At 36.5% G+C, this 27,969-nt stretch overlaps 3 protein-coding genes across 3 annotated transcripts; 1 reads left to right on the top strand and 2 right to left on the bottom strand.

The window, feature by feature from the left end:
- Positions 1–3,444: 3,444 nt before the first annotated feature.
- On the bottom strand, positions 3,445–6,729 carry LOC106423194 (periodic tryptophan protein 1 homolog). The gene is made up of 16 exons (XM_013863975.3): positions 6,559–6,729; positions 6,239–6,358; positions 5,964–6,163; positions 5,794–5,873; positions 5,606–5,710; positions 5,407–5,530; positions 5,261–5,322; positions 5,081–5,176; positions 4,950–5,011; positions 4,758–4,854; positions 4,597–4,671; positions 4,419–4,517; positions 4,179–4,328; positions 3,993–4,085; positions 3,827–3,904; positions 3,445–3,737 (listed from the first exon to the last, which is right to left on the bottom strand). The coding sequence occupies exons 2-16, from the start codon at positions 6,355–6,357 to the stop codon at positions 3,678–3,680; spliced, it is 1,500 nt and encodes a 499-aa protein (XP_013719429.2). The 5' UTR covers position 6,358; positions 6,559–6,729; the 3' UTR covers positions 3,445–3,677.
- Positions 6,730–8,171: 1,442 nt separating this feature from the next.
- LOC106423203 (BES1/BZR1 homolog protein 3-like) lies at positions 8,172–10,868 on the bottom strand. The gene is made up of 2 exons (XM_022694593.2): positions 10,458–10,868; positions 8,172–8,967 (listed from the first exon to the last, which is right to left on the bottom strand). Exons 1-2 carry the CDS (start codon positions 10,671–10,673, stop codon positions 8,353–8,355), a joined length of 831 nt encoding a protein of 276 aa, XP_022550314.1. The 5' UTR covers positions 10,674–10,868; the 3' UTR covers positions 8,172–8,352.
- Positions 10,869–20,567: 9,699 nt separating this feature from the next.
- Positions 20,568–22,614, top strand: LOC106423196 (heat stress transcription factor A-4a). The gene is made up of 2 exons (XM_013863979.3): positions 20,568–21,433; positions 21,534–22,614. The coding sequence occupies exons 1-2, from the start codon at positions 21,212–21,214 to the stop codon at positions 22,464–22,466; spliced, it is 1,155 nt and encodes a 384-aa protein (XP_013719433.1). The 5' UTR covers positions 20,568–21,211; the 3' UTR covers positions 22,467–22,614.
- Positions 22,615–27,969: the final 5,355 nt, after the last annotated feature.

Genomic DNA, 27,969 nt, shown 5'->3' with positions numbered 1-27,969 from the left:
TAAGGCAACTGAACTCCAAGTGCTCAATTAGTGTCTCTTATGCTTTCAATGATCCTGATTGTGCGCTTGGTGGGGGTATATAGGAGGAGACGTCTTGCTCAGCGGGTTAGGTATGTTGTAGCTGCAGAACTTGAACCAGAATAGAGATCAAAGGAAGCTTTAACAGACTAATGAGTTGTATTAACAAGTGAAAGAAAGCAAATGTTTGTTCATTGTGAGAGTAGATAACATACCAATATTGGAAAGCAAGTGTTTGTTCAGGAGCAATTCCCCTATAAAAGAGAGAGCGGGACACATCATACAGCCATTATTGGAAAGGAAGCTAAGGGAAAAGAGTATAAATTGCAATGCATAGAACACACAAGACCTTAAACCAATGCATAGTGAACAAAAATGCATACGTTGAGGCTTATACCAACTCAATTCACACAATTCTAATCACTTCAACAATTCTCTCGGACCAGACATAACACTTAATCCAAAGAACTAAACTTTATCTCATTTTGACTCCCATTGATGCAAATACCAATGCACAGAGAACATACATGACCTTGAAGCAATGCTATTGAATAAGTAGAAATAGCAAGCAACCAAGAAAGGTTCAAAAAACCATATTCACCTCAGCTATTTCAACAGTACCAGCTTGCTCAAAGAGCATAGCCAAGGCTAACCGAGATCATCTTCTTCGTCGAGAGATGCTTCTTCATCGTCGTTCAAATCAACCACCTCTAGGGCTCCATTGTCGTTCTCTAAAGCTTCCAGCCTAGCTATAGCAGCCTAGAATCAACCAAACACAAATGAAGTCTCATTGCCAAGGAAAAAAAATAATCAAAAAGTGATTTCGAAATCAGACAACACACCTGGGTTCGATTGTCGGTGCTTGTAAGAGCTGCCGCCATCTTCGTAGCAACCTTACGGGTACGGCTCGAGACTCTACGGTTCGCCATGTCTCCATACCGCTTAGGACGATTCAGTGTACCGGCGACGGTAGACCGATGCGCTCACGTCTCCGCTTTCGTCCCCGTCTTGCTGAGCCCAATCCAAAGTCTGGGCGACGGAGGAGACTTGGATTCGAAACCGAATTCACAAGTCGGGAGAGAGATAAAGATGAGAGTGAGATGAAGTTCTGGAGAAGGTGAAGAGGGAGGAAGAGGAATCACAAGAGACGTCTCTTCTTGTCCATGATTAAGAGACGTCTTTTAGGTTTATCAATATTTTTCATTTTTTTTTAATCCTAATAAATGTAAGAGACCCTCTTAAAAGACCAGGATAATGGTGCTCTTATGACGAAGCTTTTATCACTTTTTTTTTTCAAAATGAACTCGATTTCTTCAATAAATCAATTCGATTTCATCACAAAAACGCGAAATCCCCACAGTTCCTACCGGCGAGTAAACGTCCACCCCAGCCGCGTTTTAGAACATGCATATATGTAATGGAATAACGGAGCATTCAACGGCAGGAAGATGTAGAGACTTTCTAAATTTTGTAAAAATTTACGATTGTTAAGTTATTAATTATAATTGATTAAATAAGTAAATTAAAATGAGGTGGTTTGATAATTTAATACGAATGGTTTAACTCAATGGCATGTAATGGTAATTATTGTGGAAAAATCAGGGTTAAGTATAAAATATATTTCTGTTTTAATAGTTTAGATTTTGTTATGAACCATAACGAAGTGTGTACTTTAAAGAAGTGACTTGGATGGTAGACTATTTTACAATGCGCATGCAGAATCTCTAACCTCCCACTATTTACGGTTACCTTCAACAGAGATCCCATTCCCACATGACTTTGAAGTGTCTGTCGAAGAAAAAAAGACTCATCTCGAAAATCAGGGTTTGTTAAATTATGATTATAAACTGTTACTTGATTCGTAACTAATCAAAGAAGTACGCAAATCAAGTTTTATTTACATACTCCATGATACATGCGACCAATTTTATTATATTTTGTGTACATTTTTAGCTATAAGATCACTACAATAATAAGAAAAAATATATTGGTCTCAGTAATAACAATACAAAAACATAGAATGTATTTTGAAACATGCGAAACTGAAAACATGAAGAGATAAGTGATAAGCTCCCAATCATATACATTGTGCGTAGATCAAATATATTAATTTTCTTGTTTCCTTTGAAATTTTGAATTTTGAAGTTTCGATTCATATGGCTTTATGCATTTTAAATGCCACGGAGGTAACAATACCAAATCGGGATTTCGTAAAGATCTCAGGCTTTTGACTCTTTTAGTCATAAAGATAACAAGAATTGGTTGAGATTTCATAAGTTTTGTGGCAGACAAGGACTTTGTTTACTAGACGTTGCTGTGTTCTTTTGTATGTTGAAATTAACTACCTACTAGGGTACTACTGTCGTAGAAGTCGTTAGCAAAGCCTAATCGCCGGTTCCTATTTTATTTGTCGGTTTCTTCTTCAACTATCGAATTGAATTGGGCTCTATTGTCTAAGGTTTGGATGAATATAGCATGACTAGTTTGTATACAAATCCAAAGTCTCAAAAGAGACGTCACGTATACGCACTCCATGAACAAACTGTGCGTAATATGAACTCATCAAGTAGTGAGTAATAGAGTACATGCATAAGGTCGTATATCTTCGTTTCATTGTAAAACATCAAACTACCTTTAATCTTTTCCACTACCTTTCTTGGAAAATATACATATTAATATTTTCCACTACCTTTTTGTTCAACTACAATTATTTGATTGAGAGTTTACTAATATTTCTATACTACGAGGTTAAGATTTAGGGAGATTAAGATTTGGGGTACCGGATAAAACAATTTAATAAATAATTATGTAAATTAATAGAAAAAAATTATTAAAAATCTATGATGCAATTAAAATTAGCAGGGAATTTTCATTTGATGATTCAAAATGTAAAATCATATATGATTATAATTGTCGGTGTAGAAATTTCAGCATAATTTTTTTTGTAATTTATAATATCATAGTTAACGTTTTGGAAAACCGGATCGGACATTGACTCGACATAGTAGTTAAGTCAATGATCGGACCGGTCCAACCCGTTCATCTAGCAGTTTTTTTTATATATTAAAATATAAATTAAAAATTATATAATTAATTTATATACTTTTATCGGTATTATAATTATAAAATATTGTAAACAATACAATTAGGTAATTATCTTAAACTAATGTGATTTTTTTTATATCAAATTGTTGATTATTTTTTTTACTTCAAAAATTTTAGTTTTAAACCCGAATTTTGATATTGACCTGGTTCATTGCAAAACTTTTACTGGTTTTAAATCGGTTTTGGCAGTTTAATTCCAATCTGGCTTTTAGAGCAACCCGGAAGGCCGGAATTGGTAAGATGGGCAAGTCATTTGAATGGCCGGTTGGTTTTCAAAACACTGATAGAGCTTAAAAAAAAACCCTACATAAATGTAACATGTGATACTAATAAAGCTTCTTGAAAAGTTTTAAAAAGACTGGCAATCTTAAGAGTTCGACAAACATAAAGCTCACACACACCCTTGCACCATTCCATAATCATAGGAGATAAAAAAAAAACAACCTAAAGTCAAAAACAGAAAAGAAACTGCAAAACTTTTGCATGATTGTGTTCGGATCCAACGATCACCATCACAGCAGCTTCAAAAGAAACAAGTGAGCCTTGTGGACTTTTCAAGATTGGTTTTTCCCATATTTGCGAGCGACGTTAGCGTCCAAGAGCGTATCCCAAACCTGCAAACGTAGACACAAACAAGGTAAGTTAAAACTTCCAAATAAAAAGTGATTTGTATTAGTTTTCTTGTATATTAATCTTTACTCACATGTAGCTCTCCCTTTGAGCCACCAATAGCAAGCAAGAAAGGATTGTCCGCTGAGAAGGAAATGGAGAATACAGCTCCCTGGTGACATAATCAGAATGGTCAAGAAACAAATAAGCATGAACTACTGAGGGAGCAAAACAGAGTTATTATGTTGATTGGTTCTTACAGCTTTTGGTTTGTGTGAAGTAATGCATGAAGGCTCGTTGTTTGAAAGATCCCAAAGTTTAACCGTTTTGTCCATAGAACCCGTAGCCAAAAGCTGTAAATTACAGCTCATAAATGGTGAAAACTGATTATAAATAAAATATATATATGAAATGCTATAAGGACTTTAAGAGGGAGATTGATGTACATTAGGTGCAGAAGTGTTGTATGAGATGGAGGAGACTCCTTTGTCTTGGTCATGTGCTTGGATAGTGAAGCTTGGTTTTAAATCAGAATCAGAACCTGACTGCGCGGCGCGTATATCAAAACCTTTCACAGTTCCATCCTCAAGGCTTACCTAAGAGAGAAGGTTATTTAAGAAAATGTTTAAAACTGCTATAACATCGTATTTTGTCTACTATAAGAGCAAAAGGATAATGTCACTCACCACAAAGGAGTGATCATTGTGAGGATTCCAGGCTAAGCTTTCGACATCAGACATGACAGACCATTTGAAACCAGAGTGCGAAGGTTGTCGTCCGTCTTTCTGCAACATAATATACAAACTCATACTAATGATAACTCTCGGTAAAAGATAGAGGAAAACATGGAATAAAGAAAGTTACCAATACAACAGTCTGATCAAATGACCCACTGAGAAGCACTTCTGGAGCATAATGATTCCAAGCAACCGCTTGAACCTGTGATCCACACAAAACTATATACCATGAGAATATATGCAACAGAATAAATAAAAAATTGATAATTCTATGAGTCATGTTCTTACCTCCTTTGTGTGATGCTCCATAGTGATCTTACATTGTCCAGTAGCTACATCCCACACCTTAACCTTTCTGTCGGCACTAGCACTAGCCAGTATATTCCTTTTATCCAGTAAAATTAAAAGAAAATCAGAAATGTCTAGAGAGAAAACCAGAAGAAAATTTCAATCATGGGCACTGGTAAAGCCTAAACATACCGAAACTCCTTGTTCCAAGCAAGACCAAGTACTGAATCAGTGTGGCTGCCTTCTTTGTATATCTAAAAAAGACAAAGAATACATCAGAATTTGCCAAGAACAAGGAACAGATGTGTTTGATGTGAGCATACCGGCTTCCTGATCTTCTCTTTCTTACTCTTCTTTTTCTTGATAATCTTCATCTCCTCTATTCCTCCTAGTTGCACACAAGGGAGCACCTCGTCCCTCTAAAGCATTATAACAACCTTATCAGTACTCTCATTGTTGATTAGAGCAAACAATTAACACAAAGACGGTAACGTTTTACATACAACGTCAAGATCCCATATCTCTATTGTCGGCGAATCCTTTGATCCAATAGCTACAAAATTCCCTGCCAATACCAAGACAAAACAACATAGTAAAAAATGATAGTTCCTCCACAGCAAGAATGAAAGATAAAGAGTGTACACTTAACCTTTGTCCCCTCCTTTAAGTGGACAATCAATCCATGCAGTACACAATGGAAACTCCGGTATAACTATGTGATGATGAACATACATGTTTGGTGAGCCGTTGGATGATTCCTCGTACACATAAACCTGGTCATAAACATATATATAAGCCCCAATCTTCAACATTTTAACCTACATAAGAGAGAAGGATTGACCATATACCTCTAGATGACTGACTTCATCTTCATTCCTAGCGCAGATAATCACTGAATCTGTTGGCTTGATTGTTGTATCATCAATATCCTCTTCATCGTCATCATCGTCATCCTAAAAAAATCAAACCTTTATATTCCATACACAAAACTTTGAACCATCATAAGTTGCAACAGAAACAGTGAATATAATCTTACAGCAGCATCCTTCAGATAGGGATCCAACTCATTACTTGGATAATAAAGATCCCCAAGCCCAGAGCTGAAGAGTTCAATTCCTAAGTCCAACACCACAACAACAACAAAAAAAGGTAAGGATACAATACGGCAAAAATCTGCTCTGCACCAAATGAATGAGGTAAAGGTACCATCATCCTCTTCATCATAGTTATCCATGTCGAGTTCTTTCATCGCAGCGGCTACCTCATCAACCTCCATAGAGGAAGATTTGCTATTGGATGATTTACCAAAAGCTTCTGCTACAGCCTTGGCGCGATCAACTTCACTAATCTGATCCCCATCTTCTTCTTCCTCTATGTCTTCTCCATCCTCGTTACTACCATCCACACTGTTACAAGTAAACTCATATTATCATCTTCTCATCTCTTAAATTACAGAAACAAAGAAGAATAAAACAATTCACCTTCCAACGAAAGCTCCACTCTCAATGAGCTCTTTGATCTCTTCCTTTGAAGGAGGCTCAGCAGCATCAGGAACAGCCTTTAAAGACCCTTTAGGTATCCATGAAAGTGCAGTTATCATTCTGCAAAAAACCAATCCAAAACCATTCAAAGAAGAAACCCAAAACTGGTTATTGGATTCAGGGCACCTCGAAAGTAGTGATTTTTACGTCAGATGATCAAAACCCATTACAAAGTTGGGCCATTTACGACATGGGAATCAAGTTTTCGATTAACTTCATGAAAAGCTAAGAACTTTGGGAAGGAATCAAAGAGAACTTACGTTTACCTGAATTGCTTGGGAGAGAGAGAAGGACGCGGCCCAGAACGAAGGTGGTTTTGTAATAGGTTTAGGGTTTAGCAATCGAAGACTTGCTTCTGAGGATTCTTTTAGAGGAAGCGGCGCTTAGCGGTGAAGAAGAACAAACAATATTAAGGAGAAAATGCATTAAACCCCCTGAACTATTTGAATATTCAATTTTAGACCTTAAACTTTGAAAGTTTTATAGAAAACTCTTTAGGACTTTTAAATTCAACAATTAAGTCAAACCTTGAGAGTAACATTAAACAGATTCATGATATAAAGCCAAGTAGATAAGAATTTCTCAAAAAAAATTGTTAGAGTTGAAGAAACACATCATTTTTTTCTATATTTTGATTACTTTAGTGTCGAGAAACTCATTACTCTCAGTGATGATGTTCTAGCGCCTTGCTACTTTGCCTATATGGCCTCTTACGTTTATCAAGAAAATGTTCACCTTGTGTTTAGCCCAAAAAAAATTCATAGTATGTAACTAAGAGCTATAGAGAATTGATTTAAATATATACCAATCTTTTTATTTGAACCTACAATCAAACTGAAAAGGAACCAACCAGAAAACTTACTTACTCTAAATGAGGCCTGGAGAGGCAGAGCTGTGGAGAACTAACTTATAAAGGGTTCGGTTTTGGTCGGAATGAGGCGTATGTATATAGTTCATCTATATATGGGCCCAATTGTTAGCCCATTATGCAGTTCCGTTAAGCAATTCAGGCGGTGTTCGTTTACATGTCGCGCGACCTGCGACCTGCGACATGCGACTTGCGACTGATCGCAGGTCGCATGTTGTTGTTCGTTTCGTTGTCGCGTAACATGCGACCTGCGATTGGTCGCAAGTCGCAAGTCGCAGGTTGTTGTTCGTTTTGATGTCGCGCGACTAATCGCGCGACCAGTCGCGGGTTCCCAATTAAGTCGCCCGAAAAAATAGCGACTAAAAATTAAGAAAATTTTGATCGCGCGACTGGTCGCAGGTCGCAGATCGCAGGTCGCGCGACACGTAAACGAACATAGTTTTAGTCGCAAATCGCAGGTTTAGTCGCAGGTCGCAAGACGCAAGTCGCGCGACACGTAAACGAACGTAATCTTAGTCGCAGGTCGCAGGTCGCAGGTCGCGCGACACGTAAACGAACATGGCCTCAGTGATATTTTGCAATTGGACATAATCCAGGGTACATACTTAACGGTCAGTATTACTCGTACAGTTACGTTGAAGTCAATGTACTTTGTGGTCCTAAATCAGATTCTCACGTTGGTTACAAATATCAGCCACATGTGGTCGTCATTGTCCATTGAAGTTTCTATTGGGTTACGTACGACTTCTTGGAAAAAATCTTTGATTTCTTCAATTTAATCTAGTTTTTTGTTATCTTCTAAATGTAAGAAAAAAAATCAAATCAAATGACAGATTGCTGATAAATTCTCACGTTCAAAATGGTTTATCAAATTCCAATTTGGCTCTAATATTTTACATGAATAACCCACTATAATTATAAAATTAATTAATATAAAATAAACAAACTTGGAGAGACAAAATTCTACTCAACCACAACTTTAGTCAAAAGCCAACAAGAAAAAGATAGAGTTCCAAAATGTTTTTTTTTTTCTTCTTCTTTCTTTTCCCTTTTTAATCACCTTTAATCATCACACTAGTAAAAAAAAACAGACAAACAAAGATGAAATGAAAAGCAAGAGATTAACTAATTTGATAAGAGACATGATTGATAGCAAACGATGTTTGATCTTCTTCACTCCAAATCATCATCTGGTTCTTGAATTTCCAAGTGTAAGTTCTAAATCCTCTGAAACGCATTCTCCATGTATCCTTTCTCCTTCCCAAGGCTTCACCATTCCAAACGCAAACTCAGCCGCCATTCCATCAGCCATTGGCACGTCAGAGTTTTGATCAACACCAGCAGGAATAGCTGGAGAGCAGTTTCCACTTTGTCCAGGAGTCCACATTGGTGAGCTACAATCTCCCATTTTAAAAGCCGCTTTGTCGAAAAACGGGTTTCTCGAGACTAAGCTGAAAGTAGGAGAGGACGGTCCGCTCTGTGGGGTTTGCATTCCAGAGAGCCATCCAGATTCTGGGATGATTACTTGGTCACGAGTAGGGCTTCGAGCCAGCGGTGGAGTCACGGGAGCGCTTATGGAGTTCCCGTGGAAGAAGGGAAGCTTGGAAGGCGAGTTTGAAGAGAGGTTCTTGAGCCATGGGATTAGTGAGTTAGCATCGCCAAATATGTTTGTAGGACTAGGGAATGAGGAAGATGAAGGGCTTGGATTGTAGGAACCACGTGGGCTTGGTTGGTAAGATGAGCATGGACTCGCTGAAGTAGAACCGTTCATGAGTTCCACTCGATCCATTGGTTTGCATCCCTACACAAGAGTATATTCAACATCACAAACATAAAACCAAAGCATACCATATTCCTAATACATTCTCAAAAAAAATCTTTAGTTAGTGGATTAATCACACAAAAGAGAGTTAAAAATGTAATCTTCCCATTTTACCAAAGGCAAAAAGGCAAAGAACAAAAACGACATTATGATTGATAATTGAAAACCAAAATGCACCAAGAAAACAAAATCATATTGTTTGATTTGTAATGTGGTTAAAGAACAATCTTTGTTAATGGGATTTAGTTACATAAAAGAGAGCTTAACATGTTCCTTTTTAACGAAATGCTAAGCTGGTGAGCACGAACAAAATGACACTATGATTGATAAATTGAAAATCCAAATGCAGCTAAAAAGAAGAAAAGGTGAAGGAACAATGATTTCTTTGGCATTTAGTGGTCAACCAATGAATAATTCCATTTAATTTTATTTTATTTCCCCGCACACAGGCAAAATCCAAACATCATCATAGGTGTTGGCTAAAGAGAAATCATTTTCCCAATCTCAATTCTATTGACTGATTAAACAAGAATCACGGCAATTTTATAGATTTTAGATCTTTAAACAAACAACAAATATATATACCAAGGATATCGTACTAGAACAATGCTAATGTTTTTTGTCTCTCTTTTTAGCAAAATTCCCATTATTAATGCTCTTGATAGAGTATAGTTTTCTTCTTGTTAGTACTAAAACAACAGCTACATTTCTAAATAAAAGGTATTTCTTGGAAAGTTAATTAACTTATTTTTAATGTCAATGTGAACTTTAGTGACTGGTGTGAACATATAAGCAAACAAAAGAAAAAGGTTTGTCGAGAAAAATTACTTTCAGGAAAAAAAATAGAAATAGGAATTTCAGAGAAAGCATCAGTCTGAAAAGGGAAAAAAGAACATGTGAGGAAAGATGATTAAAGTCTTCCTCGATCGTCGTACTAAGGAATCCAAACACATTATCAATGGTAAGTTTCGTGAAACAGACGTGTCCTAAAGTTTTTCACTAAAGCAAAAGATTTTTTTTTTTTGAACATCTCATTAAAGCAAAAGATGATAACCAAAGAAAAACACAAAAAGAAAATTCCTCATATCCAAAAAAATAAAAAATAACTACATTTTATATTGACCTCACTAGACAAAAAACGAATTGACGGACAAAATGACGATACTACCCATACAGATACTTGTTAGACGTGCAATAGCTAAGGGTAAATAAGTCATTAGGAGATAATATTCTCGTCTGAAAGTGAACAGAGTGTGTTAAGCATCAGCGAATCTTACACAACATTCATGCTTTTGTTTCAGTTCACCAGAACGGTTTCGATCTGACGTTTGCCATGACCACTAAACCGGTAAAAACTAAATCTCAACCGTCCGATTTGCATCATTAAAATTTTACGTTTTCTCTACCCTATCGAAAGCTCAGATCTATTCACAGTTTCATTACTGAAAGGTTTGAGATTTGGTTTTTACCTTACGGTAAGTAGTTCCGTCTTCCTCTACGGTCCAACCAGCTTCATTGCAAAGAGCTTTGAGAACTTCGTTGTTATCGCAGTGTTTCGGCAGCTTAAAGTTCCCATGAATCCTAAGCCCCGCGAAGATCTTAGCCGCAATCGCACGTCTTCGCCGCTCTCGCCGTTTGTTGTTCTCTCTCTCTTTCCAAGTCGGCGTTCTAGTCCCCGAAGTCATCTTCCGATCACCGGAATGTTCTGTTTTACTTCTTATTGTAATCCTCAGAGAGAAAACTAATTTGGCGCTTTTTTCTCTTTAAGTTTATTTTTTTGTTCTGTTTTAAGTTTATTTTTCTCCTCTTGTGGTGAGTAATAAATGAAGAAGCACTTACCAGGTGGGGTCGTAGATTTTCAAAAGACGAAATTACCATGCAAGTATACTGTAATTTACAAGCATACCACTTATGTGTTAACACGTGCTCAGGCTTTTTTTAATAAAGCAAGAAAATGGAAACTCTGTTTGACCATTAACGACGCCGGTTTGTGTACATTACGAAGAATTTATTGGGCTTTTTTTTGTTTGGTTGAACGATTATATCTTTTTATTTTGAAAGTACACAAAAAGTCAAGAATATCAAGCCGCTTTTATAATAGCTATATTTATTTTGTACATCATAGACCTGATTTTTTTATAACATTATTCTTATCCAGTGACAGCAGTTTTCCAACTATGGACTATCCATGTCTAAAGAGGGATTATAATAGAAAACATATTATGTTACTAATCTAAGATTATAGCTCAAATAATTATTTTAGTTAATTAACTAGAAATAAATGTGAATGCAAGGTACGTGGCAGAGATTGTGGCATCTTGAGGACTGTGACAGGTGACCTTTCGTTTGGTGGGGACCACCACTAATAGTTTTCATATCCAATCATGACCGTTAAATCGGGTGGGTCACGTGATGCTCCCGATCTGCTTCCTATCAACTGGTCATTGCTCGTGACTCGTTTGCCTTTTCTTAGTTCCGTTAATTACTCTCCTTTTCTGTTTAATCTATGTAATTAAAATAATAGTATATATGAGCACCTTTCACATTATTATTTTCACTAAGAATCTGACCGGTTGAAACGTAGCAATTACAGTTGCGGTTGTAAAAGTTTACGAATGTAAATAGTTGGCGCTAACAAGCAATTTGTACGACTAGTAGAAAGATTAAAAATTGGTGCGTTTATAGAATTTTTGTGATTGATTGATTATGAGGTATTGCATCGGTTTAATAATGAATTAAAAATATTAACACATTATAAGTTTATAACCTTATAAAATATCAAAATATACTATTATGATAAAATATGATAATTATTAATAAAATATAATTAAAATAACAAAGTTATAATGTCAATAAAACTTGTTTTGAGATTTATATTAGAACTTTTAAAAGAATATGTTGTTTCGTTTATGTATGTATATATTTTATATATGTATATATATTAATGTTTAAAATTATAATGAATAATTTTGGTTTAAAGTTTTTATAAATTAAATTATGATACTGTTAATTAATTTAAATTTAAATATAAAATGTATATATATTTTTATTTAAAATATTATTATATTTATTTATTCATCTGTAACCGTCTGCAACCGCAAAAGTTAGCGGAGACCAGTTTTTGATTTAAAAGGTCTGAAGCGATTTAGAGCGATTTATAGCGTTTTTATGATTATCGCAAAATGCCTACAACTGCTATCAACCACAAAATCGTATATTTAAAACATATAAATGATCAAATATCACCTATAAAATTTGATAATTAATCGGGTTAAAAATCAATTGATGATTACACCGCAGCAACAAACACAATAACCACAATCACAATAGAAAAGAAAGACTTGTCATGAACTTCTATAATCTTCTAAATGGCGGGCCACAGCTTTCTCAAGCCTCACATTTCCATATTCTTACGATGATTGCATCTCTTAAAATTTTATGTTGGTTAAGTTGATCTTCTTCCTCTTTGATTGTTTTTAAAAGGATCGCCATCTCAAACTTTGAAATCTAAGTCTAAATGGTGAATTTGCCACCAAAGTTACTTCTATATTCTGAATTAGTCCATAGATCCGAAGAAGGAATGCTTAGTGATACGAAGCAAGAGGATGACCAAATATTGGAGTAGTGATGGCGTTTTGGAACACATAAAGAGTAGGTGCAGCAAGCTGCAACATTTACATTGGTAATAAGGATTATGGGTTCTGCTTCTACACATAAAAAGGCTAGGGACATCTCCGATGATGTTTGAAATGTCATATATAAGCTGCTTCTATACTGTATGAAAGGCTATAAGAGTATTATGCAATGCGATGGGGTTATCAGTAGATGCATTAATAACTTTTATGGTTGTTGAATCACTTCTTTTACAACATCATTTATATTAAACGAGCAACCCGAATCTAAAATCTCTGGCTGATTAGCAACTAGACAACTTGATTTTCTTGGTCTAAATACCCACATCTTTTACACTCAGTTGAAATTTAAAAATACTTAACAAGCACTATTGTAATATTGCATTGCTTATCACCAGCTGCAGTTTTCAATAAGAAAGCCTTGTCTAATCTCACTTCCGCATTTGACTTAGTTAACCTCATTTATTATTACACCTACATAAAATTAGGGACGACATAGTTTATATAAGAGAATAAAACGGTGGAATTTGGAAACTCTCTTAAATATCACCATGTGAAATGAAAGATATAGAAAAACATCTCACTGTGTTACAAAAAAAGAAACATCTCACTAATTCTGCTACAAAATGATTAAAAATGATTTGTCTATTAATTTTATTAAGAGCGACTGTAGCAAAGTTATTTTTCTATCAATTCTTTTCCACTCACTTTAAGAACATAATTTAACAATGGCATTTCCTTTCTTTTCTCGTTTATGGATATCAAATTCTAAATAATTATGAGATGCTTACCACTAAACCAATTATCTAGGCCTCCAATTTTATATGAAATGATGCCGTAGGCGATTTTATTTTATTTTACCTTGTGGGCACGGCTAATATTAGCCAGACTTGCCTTTATGTATTTATATACATATGTGTGTGTGTGTGTTATATGGACATATACAAAGTTATCAATCACACATACGTTACCTAATATGTGTAATCTATCTGACTTAGATAACATGAGTTTGATAAATGAAGGAGACACTTCGCCCGACTCTACTCCGACTCCAAAAGCCGGACTTCAAAGCTGAAACAGTAGTTCCAGCGTAATAAAACAATATAATAATATTTTTCTGTAAAAGCTGTACTATGACAAAACAAATAAATAAAATAAACGCATTTCAACCACACAAAAGTAGTGTAGTGGCAAACGAATTTTGAAGAATCAATCGATCCCGATTCGAAATAACATCACGATGCTAAATCCATATTATGCAATTATGAGACTATGATTTGAGATTCATTTGAATATCCGAAGAAATGATCGATCCCTGAACTACACATTTTTAGTGAATTAGTCTAAGCCCTTTAATATGCCCGAAATACCTGTGGTTAATATTAAAAACATATTATGTTGCATGCTTATCTTTTTTTGTATGTGCATTGAATGCTTTATTTAATAAGTATTGTTTGTTTTATCGGAAGTTCATATTCTGACTGAAAACAATTTTAATTATTTTCTTAGAGACGTCAAGATGGGACAGTGAACTAAGCACGTACGTATGCACTTAATAAATTTGAATTTCACCTAGATGCACAAGAAGGCATGAGATGTACAAACGTACAGGTACAACAATAATTACTAAAGAAAATAAATTTTCATATCTACATACACCCATGCGGCTACTTTAATATGAATAAGTGTTTTAATAAGAAACTAAATCTATGTGATGTTTTAATATTTCGGGTTCAAATCCGGCTTTTTCGTTACAAAATATATAATTATATTAATTTTTTTTCTCACAAAATGCAAATTTACTAATGGTTGCATTTACCCTTTGAAGAGCTTGCATGCCTTTCAAGAGCTTGTTTCAACATATAATGAGATGGAACACAATACTAAAGCACTGGTAGCTGTTGGACCGAGATTTGGTACAAATCTCGTCCATTAATATTGGGCGTTGATTACTATTCTAGATTGGATCAAATATGTTAGTTGTCGACCTCCTAGAATCTCGGCCTCATTCAACGCGAGAATATGTCAAAGCTGAAGAAGAGGAGCATGTGTAACAACAAAAGAATATGTAGAGAAAGTAAAGGACAAGAAAGTTATCTTCACAAGGATCCCACTTTTGAAGCTCACGAGAACTCACGACCATGAATACAATTGTTCACGATCTTCCTATTTAATTAAAGAGGATTATGGCTTATTGAGGGATAGAGCGTCATCCACCTGAGACCATATCATTCTTCACCGCCATCCCAATGACGTCTACGTAATGCTCACAACGTCGAATTCTCTCCACCACAATGAACAAGACACGAGTCCTTGTTCACCGATATTGAACCCTGAGTTCCTAAAGACTTCCTGGCCAAACTCAAACGACCTCTCGTCCAAGATGATAAGAGATAAACCGACGTCTCTCTCGAGAACTGAAGAAGCCGATGTCACGCTCGAGACCAGTGAAACCGACATCTCTTTCGAGATGATGATAACCGAACTACGCTTAGACTTGATCCCTTGACGGGTACGTAGGCAGCTCGATCCCGAGTTCAGTCACGATCCTTCCTTCTCCCGATATTTCGATGTTGTTCGGCACAAAGAACAAAATCCATTCTCGACGAATCGAACCCAATTTAGGATCTACAATACCCATCTAAATTAATACAGTTGCAGCAAGCATGGAGATGATATAGCCAACCTTTTTGAACTCTTTCACCACTGGTCCACTATGGAAGTCAAAACACTATAATCTTTTACTTACTAACTTAGTCGATCATATACTTACAAAGATGCAAAGAAGGCAATTAGGGCTGGGCAACCGGTGTACCATTCGGGTGTCGGTTCCATCCTAATCGGGGTCGGGTTTTCATGGTTAACAAAAACAAGCCCCATTCGGGTAAATTTGAAGATCGGTTCGGTCTCGGTTCGGGGCTATATGGTTCGGGTTGGGGTTGGTAGACTGGTGTGGAACCGGTATGACCCGGAATACTTTCGGTATCGAGTGTCCATCTGTATTTCGGTTCTTAAATGTACCACTTGTAGCGAATGTAACCATTATAAAACAAAAAAAAATTTGTAACTTGCAATGCAAGTAAGTACAAAAACACATAAAAGAAACGTTCAAAATACTCAGAACCCCTAAGGCAAGACATATATAAAACGAAAGCACCTTTATTATTGATAGTAGAGTGAAAAACTTAACAACTCAGTGAATTCAAACAAAGCTAAAGCCATAACCAAATTCTTAAAATCAAAATGAGAAACATTCATTATTCAAACTTCAAAGAAATAAAAACCAAATGCTGAAAACTTCAAGCTCCATGCTTCAACCTTCACCCGCCTTCTTCTACTTCATGTTTCGACCTTGAAGCTTCAATCATCAAGCTGATGGGCTTGAAACTCTGCAACATAAAAACAAAGTATAAGAAACGAGGTAGCATAAACACATAAAGTATAGAAGATAGTAAAAAGAAAGTATGTGAAGCGATAGACAAACCTTTCTGAAGTCGATCAAGCAACTCCACATCAGCAAGCATTTGCTCATTTGTAGTGACTTGTTCACTCACCTTGATGTCAGCATGCATCCATTGCTCAGTGCACATGAGAACTTCTATCATGTAATGACTTAGACAACTTCGATATGGCTCCAAGATCCTACCACTTGTGCTGAAAGCACTTTCAGATGTCACTGATGAAACTTGCATGGCGAGGAGATCTCTCGCCATTTCAGCAAGCACATGATACTTCATCTTGTGAACCTTCCACCAAGAGAGAATGTCGAACTCAATACCAAGCAAGAGCTTAGGATTTTCAACTGCCTCCTTCAAGTACACGTCAAGTTCATCCCTTCTATCATCTCCCGTTTCAGCAACCAACTCCTTGTACACACAATCCATCCTCTCATAACCAAAATCTTCAACCACCAGCTCCATTCTATCTGGGCCTTGATCTTGTGACTCTGGAGGAGGCTAAGATGATGATGCGTGATTTGACTGAGAGGCTTGTCCACTAGACCATCTGAAACGTGTGTTGTACTCCTTGAACATAGACCTGAGAAGATCACCAACAGATTACATCATTGCTTTAGACTCTAAGTTGTCCTTTTCATAGAGCTTCTCAAAGCACAGCTTTGCAAATTGCATCTTCTTCCTTGGATCGAAAACCGTGGCTAAGATCATCATCCTGTTGACACTTTTCATACCATCCCATTACTTGAGAAACTTCTGCAACATCTCCGACACTTTCACACACAACTCATGATTGAAGCTGTTGGCCACTGCAGTAAGGTTTCTTTCTATAGTCACTATCTCACCGTAGCACTTGTAAGAGTTCACCTTCGATGAGGCAGAAACAACCAAAGTGTTGTTGTAATAGATTATCAGAAACCTCTTAAGCTTCTCAACAGCACTCCAGTCTCTCAAAGAAGGCGGTCCACACCTCTTAGCCCCATTTTCCATCTCCAAAAAATAATCATTATACAACCTACCTTCTGCCTCCATCCTATCAAACGCAGCTCTAAACTGAAGAGCCCTAGACAGCATAATGAAGTTTGAGTTCCATATATTCTTAATATCCACAGGCAAGCTACCCCGACTCATTATCCCAGTGGTGACTCTAAGATCAAATGCATTAAGCGTAGGTGTTGAAGAACAAACATACTGAATAGCGTTCCTAATGGCTAACACGTTTTCTCCTACCTCGGTCAAACCCTCCTTAGCAATTAAATTAATGATGTGAGCACATCACCCCACGTGTAAGAAATTCCCATCTAGAACTAAAGCCTCAGGGGAAACATCACTAAAATCACTATGGAATCTCCTAATGGCAGAAGTATTCGCAGTTGCATTGTCTACCGTGATGCAAAATACCTTTTCAATGCCCCCATTCAGCTAAACACTCCAAGAGGACAGTTGTGATAGTTTGACCTTTATGGTCCATCACATACTTGAAGCCTATGATAAGCTTCTTCATCTGCCAAGCTGCGTCAACGAAGTGGACAATTATCACCATGTAACTTGCACCTATTACAAATTAAACAACAAAGTCAGACTTTAGAAATAAAAAAAATGACTTTATAAATATATCATATGCGTAGAACAACGAATAGCATAAATAAAACAATGAAGTAAAAGCTGTAGATAAGTTACATGTGACCTGTGAAACCCATATGTCAGTTGTAAGTGACACTCTTTGTTTGGTTGTGCGAAGCATGTTTTTCAAAGCTGCTTTCTTCCTCACATACATCTCAACGTTGTCTCTAGTTGCAGTCCTTCTCGAGTGTGGTTTGTAAAGGTTTACCTTGCAAGTGTTAATAACAAACGTATTAGTAATGTTACATGTAAAAAGAAGATAAAAAAGGTAAGGGTTTATTAAATGGATTACCTTTCTGCATAAGTGTTTCCAAGCAGTGCTTTCAATAAATGAAAGAGGCAGTTCTGCTAGCACAATCAACTCATTTGATGCCTCTCTGAAAATAGCCTCTGCAACTTTTGATGACTTCAAATTGCCATCAGTGTTGATCTATATTTGTTTCGTTCCGTGACTGGTTAACCATGCTTGGTACTCTTTGAAGATGGACATATGCTTCTGGAGGTTTGATGTTCCTGATTTGGTAGCGCATGAGAAAATCTTCTGACAATAGTGGCAGATGCATCTGTCACGACTTTTTTTGGTTCGGGTGAAATGCTTCCAGACACCAGACCTTGGCACAACAACTTTCATCACCTTCTTTGACTGAGAAGATACACCAGAAGTTGCATCTCCATCGATGGTCTTCCCTCGGTTTTGAGTACATTGGTACTCTTCTCCTTCAACTTGAGCTTCAACATCCATGGTTTCTTCAACACTGTGTGGGATTTTGGAGGATGAGGCAACCATCTGCAAGAGAATGAGAAAAAATTACCATCAGTAACATCAAAAGAAATAATCCAAGTTATTAGTTTCTTACAAAACACTCAGCTCATAGCTCATAGCTCAAGAACAAACATCAACATGTACGAAACAAAAGCAAAACATATAGTATCCTTAAAACAAAACAGCTCATTGCTACATTTATAATTTTTTTCTGGAACATATAGTATGTTTACTCGTGATGAAATCATTGCACAAGGCAACTATTTCATGTAAAAGACCCTATGATTACTCGTGATGCTTGATTAATACGAAACAAAATAGAAGATTTTATATCTAAAAAATTCTACCAAAACCCAAAAACTCGAAAGCAAAAAGAAAATGAAACAAGCATCAAGTACTCTGTAAAAGGAGGAGTACCTCTGCTTGATTACTTGAGTTATGTGATAGAGGAGACGATGATGATAGCAGAAGTATTTATAGGATCTTAGACTTAGGGTTTCGGTTTCAAATCGAGGTAGAGAATCGGATACGATGTGCGAAAACAATTGGAGATATCCGATAATCGGAGATAGGAAATAATTTCGGTGAGGATATCTTGGGAGATCGAAATTTTGAAAATGTTTCATGGATTCTCCCCTCGAAGATCAAGAGAAATCAAAATTCGATCTCAATAGGGAAAAAGAGGATTATGGTTAACGAGGGGCGGGTTTCGGGTGTAACCATTCGGTCTCTCGGGTTATATCCGATCCGACCCGACACCCGACATTATCAAACATTCAGGCCCATTCGGTTTTTTCTAAAGATCCGGTACCGACCCATACCACCTTAAACGGACTGGGTTTGGTTCGGATAATCGGATTCGGGCCTTTTGCCCAGGCCTAAAGGCAATGAAAGACACAATAAAATAGGTATTTGTATTAGAGACAGTCAATGGAGAAGACTCCTCTCAGGATCCGGGACGGTTTACACAATAAATGATATTCGGTCCGCGAAGCCACTTCAACTGGGGATAATTAAATGTAAGTTTTGTAACTATGATGCAGTTTTCAAGCAAAATACTCAATCTCTTAGCATAGCTAGATAGTCTTACAATTAAGGGACTGGCCTTCTAGACTACACGCAATGCAATTATTTTAGTGCAACGACATACCCGCGACTACTTTTTGATTATTATGGAAGGAGTTACAATACACAAGGTAAGTAATCTAAGTTGACCCGTAACTAAGAAAACTGCATTTTCACTAATTCAGTTCAATAACCTTTTATTGTTTCATGACTTCATCAAAACTCACAAAAGATGTTAAAAGAAAAAGAAAACAAAAAAGGCATGATAAGTACACCAGTGGTTACTAAATGCTATCACATTTGAATATTCAAATGAGATTTTTCGATTATTATATTTTAGAAATTTTCGATTTTATGCCTTCAAAAATATCGGAAGACTTTCTTTAATTATTTATCGAAATTATTTGTATTCTGATCCATTTTTTTGAATAATTAATTATTGATATGTAACTATCCAAATATTCGGTGTTCCGGATATTTGGAAAATTTTATATTTTAACCGTATATCCGATTTGATCTATACAAATAGAATAAGAATTAAAAATAAGGAAATAATATAAAATAATAATATTTAATTACAAAAACAAAAATTTATTTTCTTTTTAAAATTCTAATAACTAATATAATAAATTTTATAAATAGAAATATCGTAAAATTTACATAAATATATAATACTTATATATAAATTCTTTAAACATATGTATATAATGATTTTAGTATTTATGATTTGTTTTATTTCTTGTGGATATTGCATATTAGTATTTGATTTGCTTTGTAGATTGGTATCTAGATTTTTTGATTCGAATCGAAAGCAGATAACAAATCGAATAAAAATTTACGGATGTTTTAGCTGATCCTTTCGTAAAATCCTAAATGACTTTATTTATTAATAAAATCCCTATAAAATTTCTTACGGTCATAAACGCTTCAACATACACAAACAAGATATGTAAGATTTTTCGTTGATACATTTCATTGACTTGATATAATTAAAAAGTACAGCATATATTAAAACAGCTCCCACACCATCTCAAAAAACAATAAAAACAAATAAAATTTCCACCAAACCCAATCTCTCTCTCTACAAACTTGGGTGTTGCGTTGCGATTCGTACCTTTTTTTTATCTTAAAAGGCTAATTATTTTGTCTATTGTTTGTTCGTCCGTTAAAGGCGTAGTTTTTATTATTCAAAAATGGACGAGACCTTTGACTTTTCTTCTTATTGAATGACCGGGTCGATCGATCGACTGGTTTACTTTTCTTCGGTCGTCGTCTTGGCCGCGAGATGCATAAGAAGACAAACTGTTTCAACTTTCAACTTCTCTGTCTGAATAAATACCACAAGTCCAGAAGCTTGTTGTGTTCGAGAAGTAGAGAGTTTTCGAGAAGCAAAGTTTGTTTTTTCCTCTGATTTAATACGAAAAGTGATCAAAACTCGTTGAATTTTCATAAGGGTTTTAAGAAGTTTCTAGCTTCATTGCTAAACAGTGTTGGGTTTAAGAGATTCGTCTCCCACTTTGTTAAAGTTCAAAGCTTTTTTTAGGGTTTTTCTTTAAAACAGAGCTTTTCTATTTTTCTTTAAAACAGAGCTTTTCTATCTTTAGCTTCTAGGATTGAAAGTTTTGATCTTTGGTAACAAGAGTCTCTTTGTTCTGCTCTTGTGTGAGATTTAAGGTGTGTTAGAGATGGATGAGAGTAATCATGGAGGCTCATCAAGCTCACTCCCACCTTTCCTCACAAAAACATACGAGATGGTTGATGATTCCTCCTCTGATTCAATCGTCTCGTGGAGTCGGAGCAACAGAAGCTTCATCGTTTGGAACCCACCAGAGTTTTCAAGAGACCTTCTTCCAAGATTCTTCAAGCACAACAACTTCTCTAGCTTCATCCGTCAGCTTAACACATACGTAAGTGTTAAGTTACTCCTCTGTTTTTTTTTTTTCAAACCTAAAGATCAAAAGATCTTTTCCTTGTGGGCCAAGTTCAGTTGAGGTTTTTGTTTTGTAGGGTTTTAGAAAAGCTGATCCTGAGCAGTGGGAGTTTGCGAATGATGATTTCGTGAGAGGCCAACCTCATCTTATGAAGAACATTCATAGACGCAAACCCGTTCACAGCCACTCTCTACCTAACCTCCAATCTCAGCAGAACCCGTTGACGGATTCAGAACGGCTGAGAATGAGTAGTCAGATCGAGAGACTCACCAAGGAGAAAGAAGGGTTGCTTCAGAAGTTACATAAACAAGAGCAAGAACGAGATGTGTTTGAGCAACACGTTAAGACGCTGAAAGATCAGTTGCAACACATGGAGAAGCGTCAGAAAACAATGGATTCTTATGTCTCTCAGGTTATGGAAACACCAGAGCTTGCTTTAAATCTCTCGCCGTGTCTACCTGACACGAACGAGAGGAAGAGGAGGCTCCCTAGGATGTTGGAAGATAACCGGACTTGTGTTGTTGTGAGAGAGGAAGGCTCTACGAGCGCTTCAGATGAAACAGAACATCAGGTGGAACAGTTAGAGGTTTGGGAGAATCTTGTATCTGTATCTGATGATTCTTGTGAGGGCATGGCACAATCAACAAGAAGCATGATGATACTTGATGTGGATGAATCATCTACTTGTCCTCAAAGCCCTCCTCTTTCTTGCATCCAGCTAAGTATCGACACGTGTCCTAAATCTCCTCCTGTCAAGATCATGGACATGAACTCTGAGCCTGATGTTTCAGAAGAACAGAACATTGTTGCTCCTCCTCCTCCACCAGCAGCAGGAGTGAATGATGTCTTCTGGCAGCAGTTTTTGACAGAGAATCCTGGCTCAACCGAGCAACGGGAAGTTCAACCAGAGAGGAAAGAGGATAAAGGTGAAGATCGAAGTGAGAAATGTTGGTGGACTTCGAGGAATGTAAATGCAATTACAGAACAGCTTGGACATCTGACTTCTTGAAAGATCTGTCTTTTAGTTTCTTGTAATATACCAGTTCATTATCAGGTTGTAAGTATTTGGGTCTGGTTCTGCTTTTCATCATCACATGTATGTCCCTTCACACTTAACACCTATGTAAGATTTTGTATACGTACAAGATTATCACCTAGTTTTGGAATCGTGCAGCTTCGAATTTGAGCTATACGATCAGATAGAAAAATGAGGTGGTAGTACACCTCTTCCAGCTGGCTTAGAGACATGTACATAACTCAGAACTTAACCATTGGAATCGAATTTGAGCTATACGATCAGATAGAAAAATGAGGTGGTAGTACACCTCTTCCAGCTGGCTTAGAGACATGTACATAACTCAGAACTTAACCATTGGAATCGAATTTGAGCTATACGATTAGATAGAAAAATGAGGTGGTAGTACACCTCTTCCAGCTGGCTTAGAGACATGTACATAACTCAGAACTTAACCATTGGAAATTGGAAAAGAATTTTCTAGCTACGCGAAGTTTACGCTAATACAGTGGAAACCAATCCAATGTACGAGAATGTGTCAACAACTACACAAAGTTTATGTTAATACATGTCACATGTACTAAGTAAATGATAATATGATGGAAACATCATTAATCGGATTTACTTGATTTTAAGCTAAATTAATAGGGTCAATCCGTAATTTATTAAACTTAATAAATTTAATGATTTATTAAGTTAAATAAATTTAATTGATTTTGTTAATAATTTATTAAACTTACTTAATAAATTTAATAAATTTATTAAACTTAATTTAAATTTATTAAACTTATTAAAATTAATAAATTTACTAAACTTAATAAATCATTAAGTTTAGTAAATTACGGATTGACCCTATTAACTTAGCTTAAAATCAATTAAACCCTATTGTGATGTTGCCACCATATTATTATTTACTTCGTACATGTGACATGTATTAACATAAACTTCGTGTAATTGTTGACACATTTTCATATATTGGATGGTTTCCACCATATTAACGTAAACTTCGTGTAGCCAGAAAAAAATTTTCCTTGGAAATTCGATCTCAGCATTGAATCTTACGTCTATATTGTCTTGTAGACGTATGCCAATGTCGACCCGACTCAAACATTTGTAGATTTCATACTGCTTATCTTCACTCTACTTAAAGACTGATAGCACCTATAATCAAATTTGAAACTCAGCATATATTTTTTTATTTACATGTAATGGCCCAGTGCATATGTAAATGGAATGGATATATGAAATATTATTTATTTATTTGTATAGACAATACTGTAAAATTGATATTCTATACTATATGTGATTAAATAGAACAATGTCTCCTGTAATACTATAAAATAATACTATAAAATTGCAAGCCTTTATGTTTTAGATGTCTTGTATGTAGGAATGTCAAAGTGGAACATTGACTGCGGGACTGGCCCGGTAAAACTTGCTGCAGGGTGAGATTGGACCGGCATTTGGTAAGCCTGCAGAGTAGCGGCCTTCGCTGGTCAAGACTTGTTGCGGGATGGGCAGAGAGAGAGAGAGAGAGAGAGAGAGAGAGAGAGAGGGCGATTCATCCATAGATGTTCGCCGACGACAAATGAAGCTCTGGTAACCAAAATTTGAAGGTGGATGATATTTCCGGACTCCCATGTGTCTTATATCGCTAAGAGTGGAGCTTCTTTAAGCCATCGGAAAAAGTCTCTGAACTCCCTCTCTACCGAAGACGAAGATCCAGCTCCGGTGATGGGTTCTTCATCGACGGTGACTGCATACATGTCACAGGTAAAGAAAGTTCAAACATGGTTTGTTGTGGATTTATATTTTATCTGTTCTAACACTCTAAGTCTCTAACTCCTTATTTCAGGTGGATTATCTTCTTCTTTTGGATCTCCTCAGCTTCGATCCACCACTGGAGCTTTTAGTCTTCTTAGCTCCAGCACCAAAGCTTCTCCTCTTCACCAAGAAGGTATGAAACTCGTTCAGTATCTTTGGTGATGGCAATTGGAATGTCATTTTAAGCTTGTAATCTGATATTGATAGTTTCTTGAAGTGAAATTACTCGTGTTCAGTCTCTGTGTTTTTTTTTGTGTGTTTTTGAAGGGAACAAGGAGTAAAGGAAGATACGAACAGAGCTGAAAGCATTGTAAATTTTACTACTCAGATATTTGATTCCGCTTAGCTTAGTTTGTCATGTTCTATCTCTGATATATTGATGTTGACTGCTTGTGATTGTGTCTTATTGTCAAATAGTGTAGCAACTTGTTTTGAATTTTGTTGAGCTTGAATAGTAGATGCTTCTTGTATCTTCATTATGTGCACTTAGGTATGTAGTGGATCAGCCTGAAGCGTCCTGGAGCAGCCTGCAGCGTCAAGAAGCGTCTTGATGCACTCCTTTGGCATCCAGCCAGGAGAACGGCCTGTAAGGGACTGTGCACTTTGGCAGGGCGGAGACCGTAGTCCGCGCGGACCTGACCCGCGAGATGACGAACCCGCTGCGGTACGAGACGGGATGGGACGGACCAACCTGTTTGACATTCCTACTTGTGTGTCACACAATTACGCGCGGGTATCTTCAGGGTTGGTGAAAAATTATGGTCATGGCTGTTTTCTTAATTTTCTCCCTATTGGCTATTATGGATATTCACACAATTCACCTTATAACTATATTCCTTCTTTAGTTTTAGCAATATATATATACACACTTTTACAGAGGAATATTGACTTGATTTTCAAGTCTACTGTGTGACTTAAGCACCTTGATTAATTTCTGCCCCTGCAAATCCATCGTCGCCGAGAATATATCTATGATAATTATGACAAGTTGTACAGCTGAACAAAATTTGTATGTTCTAAATAACTGATTCTAAACACACAAACTACGTACATTTGATCATTGATACTAAACTTGGACATCAGAGAAAAAACACAGTTTTACACGATTTCATTTATACGAGTCCGTGTATAAAGTATAAGTGATACCTATGCTCTTTGTGCAAGCATTATACAGCCGAAGATATCCTTTTCTTCGATGTACCTAAAAGAAACGAATAATTAATACAAGTATATATTTTTACCTCAAATGATAGATAGTAGAGATCAAAACTTTAAACGAAGTCGTCGTTTGAACATAACGATTGACCCATTATCTCAGTTCGATTATATTCGATACATTTAACTATATCCACGTCCATACACATAAACACGTTACCCACCATGAAATTCAACACCAAAGATCACCCAAGACACTTCCTCGAAAAGCAAAGATACGTAGAAAACAAAACAGTTTGCAATCTTTGTGAAGAGGAAATACATTCTGGATCTACATTCTATTGCCGTACCTGTACTTCTCATTTTCATGAGAGCTGTCTTGCAATAGATGAGCCAAACGTTCATGACCATTCCCTGTTCTTCATTCGCAGACAAACCTCAGTTGTTTGTAATGTTTGTGGTACACATGTGTGCCATGCGATTTATTTATCCACAGAAACTGCATTTTCTTACCGAATGTTATAAAGATCACACGTCACTTACACCGTCTCTTTCGTATTTATATTACTGGTGGAAAAGATTGTAAAATTTGAAAGGAAAGTGTTTCTGAAAATTATGAAGGATATACTTGCCGTGAGAGAAGGTGTGATTATGTCGCCCATGCATTTTGTGCGACGAGGAGCGAAATGTGGGACAAACAAGTCCCCGAAGGACTAGAGTGTGTCAGCTCTGAACTTAATGATGATCACATTGAGATTGATGGTATCGCAATACACCATTTTAGCCACAAACACAAGCTAACGAGACTCCACGGTGATGCTGCACAAGTGAAGATGGGCGGCCAGGTATGTCAATCTTGCATCCTTCCAATTGATATGGGGAATTTCTTGTACTGCAAGTAATGCGGCTTTTCTCTCCATGACACGTGTGGACGTCTTCCTAGGAGGATAGACCATATGTTACATCGTCATCCACTGATCCTGGAAGGCATCAGAAGGAAAATCAAAGAAGGGGTCTTCACGTGCTCCGTATGTAATCAAGACTCTTGTGGTTTCATGTATCGATGTTACATAGATGATTGTGAGTTTTACATGGATGTGAAATGTGCTTCCTTTGTCGAGGCACTCAACCATACAGCCCACCAACATCCTCTCTTTCTGGAACAACGGTTTGATATCGGGTCGTCAAATCCATATAAATGTATGGCTTGTGGCTTATCGTCTTCAACAGTTATTGCTGTTTGTTCTGATCCTCATTGCCACTTCTCCTTGGACTTGAAATGCGCAACTTTACCAGGACGATTGTTGAAATGCAATTACGATTCTCATCAGTGCGTATAGACGACGATGTTCACAATGGGACTCCAACTTCGTCATTATGGTGTCAGATGTGCGTAGAGAAAGTCCCGACTTCGTCATTATGGTGTGAGATGTGCGAAGAGGAAATAAAGAAAACAAATCTATTAATCTACATGTGCAACGCTTGCTGCACCACTGTACATGTTGAGTGCATATTAGGGAGATCGTTATATCAAGCCTGGCCATAAGATCGAAATGAATGGTGTTGAGGTTGATATTGTGTCAAACAAGGGCTCTGCTGATCGTCGGTATTGTCAGGAATGCAACCGTCTTTGTCAAGACGAACTGGTTTTCATCAGAAGATATATTAGGGCATGATTATCGGGTAAAACACGTTTGGGTTTCTAATTTTTTTTTTTTTTTTTTATCTGATTTAAAAAAAAAATTAAAAACAGAACCAATCGCAAACCGGCACGTGTCGTGGGACCCACGAAATAGTGTAACAAACGGACCGAAGCCGTTTCTTATTTCACAACATTTGAAGCTCCTTTTTACGAAAAGTGTGGGGGTCCACTCTTTAAAAAACGCTTAACATCCTGAGTTAAAGATGGGCTAACGGTAGATGTTTCTGCTCTACCAAGTGCTTCCGCTCATTCATCGATACTCTCGTCTCCTCCCACCCAATGAAGCCCTAGCGAGATTTAAAAAAACTTATGAAAATTATTTTAGGATTGGTAATACGACATAAACCGATCTAAGTTATATATTCTGACAACATTTAAAATATGTTTCACATAGTTGCATTCTGTGTACCTTTTCACATACATATACATATATATATTCTTTCTAAAATTCTAAAGAGGCATAAAACAATTTAAATATTTTTATCTTTGTAATGTTTCACGCACATATATATATCTGCTTATAAAATAATTTGTATTTTGGAAGTACTGAATATTGACCTGTAATCTCTAATTATGAATGAAATTTGTTTGTTTGCCGTAAAGAAAAAAAAAACTAATCTAGAGTCTATACTAGGGGTGGGCATTCTACCGATATGTGCATGCATGTCCGAACCCGATCCGAAAAACTCAAACCGAAATCCGTACCAAATTAGCAAAATTATCCAAATGGGTATTAAATTAGGAGAGATTCGATATCCGAATCCGAACAGATAATATCTAAACCTGAATGGATATCCGAAGATAACCGGGCATATA

Source organism: Brassica napus, chromosome C1, assembly GCF_020379485.1.
Source record: "Brassica napus cultivar Da-Ae chromosome C1, Da-Ae, whole genome shotgun sequence".
In the NCBI taxonomy this organism is placed as follows: domain Eukaryota; kingdom Viridiplantae; phylum Streptophyta; class Magnoliopsida; order Brassicales; family Brassicaceae; genus Brassica; species Brassica napus.
This window is presented reverse-complemented; position numbering and strand designations above follow the sequence as displayed.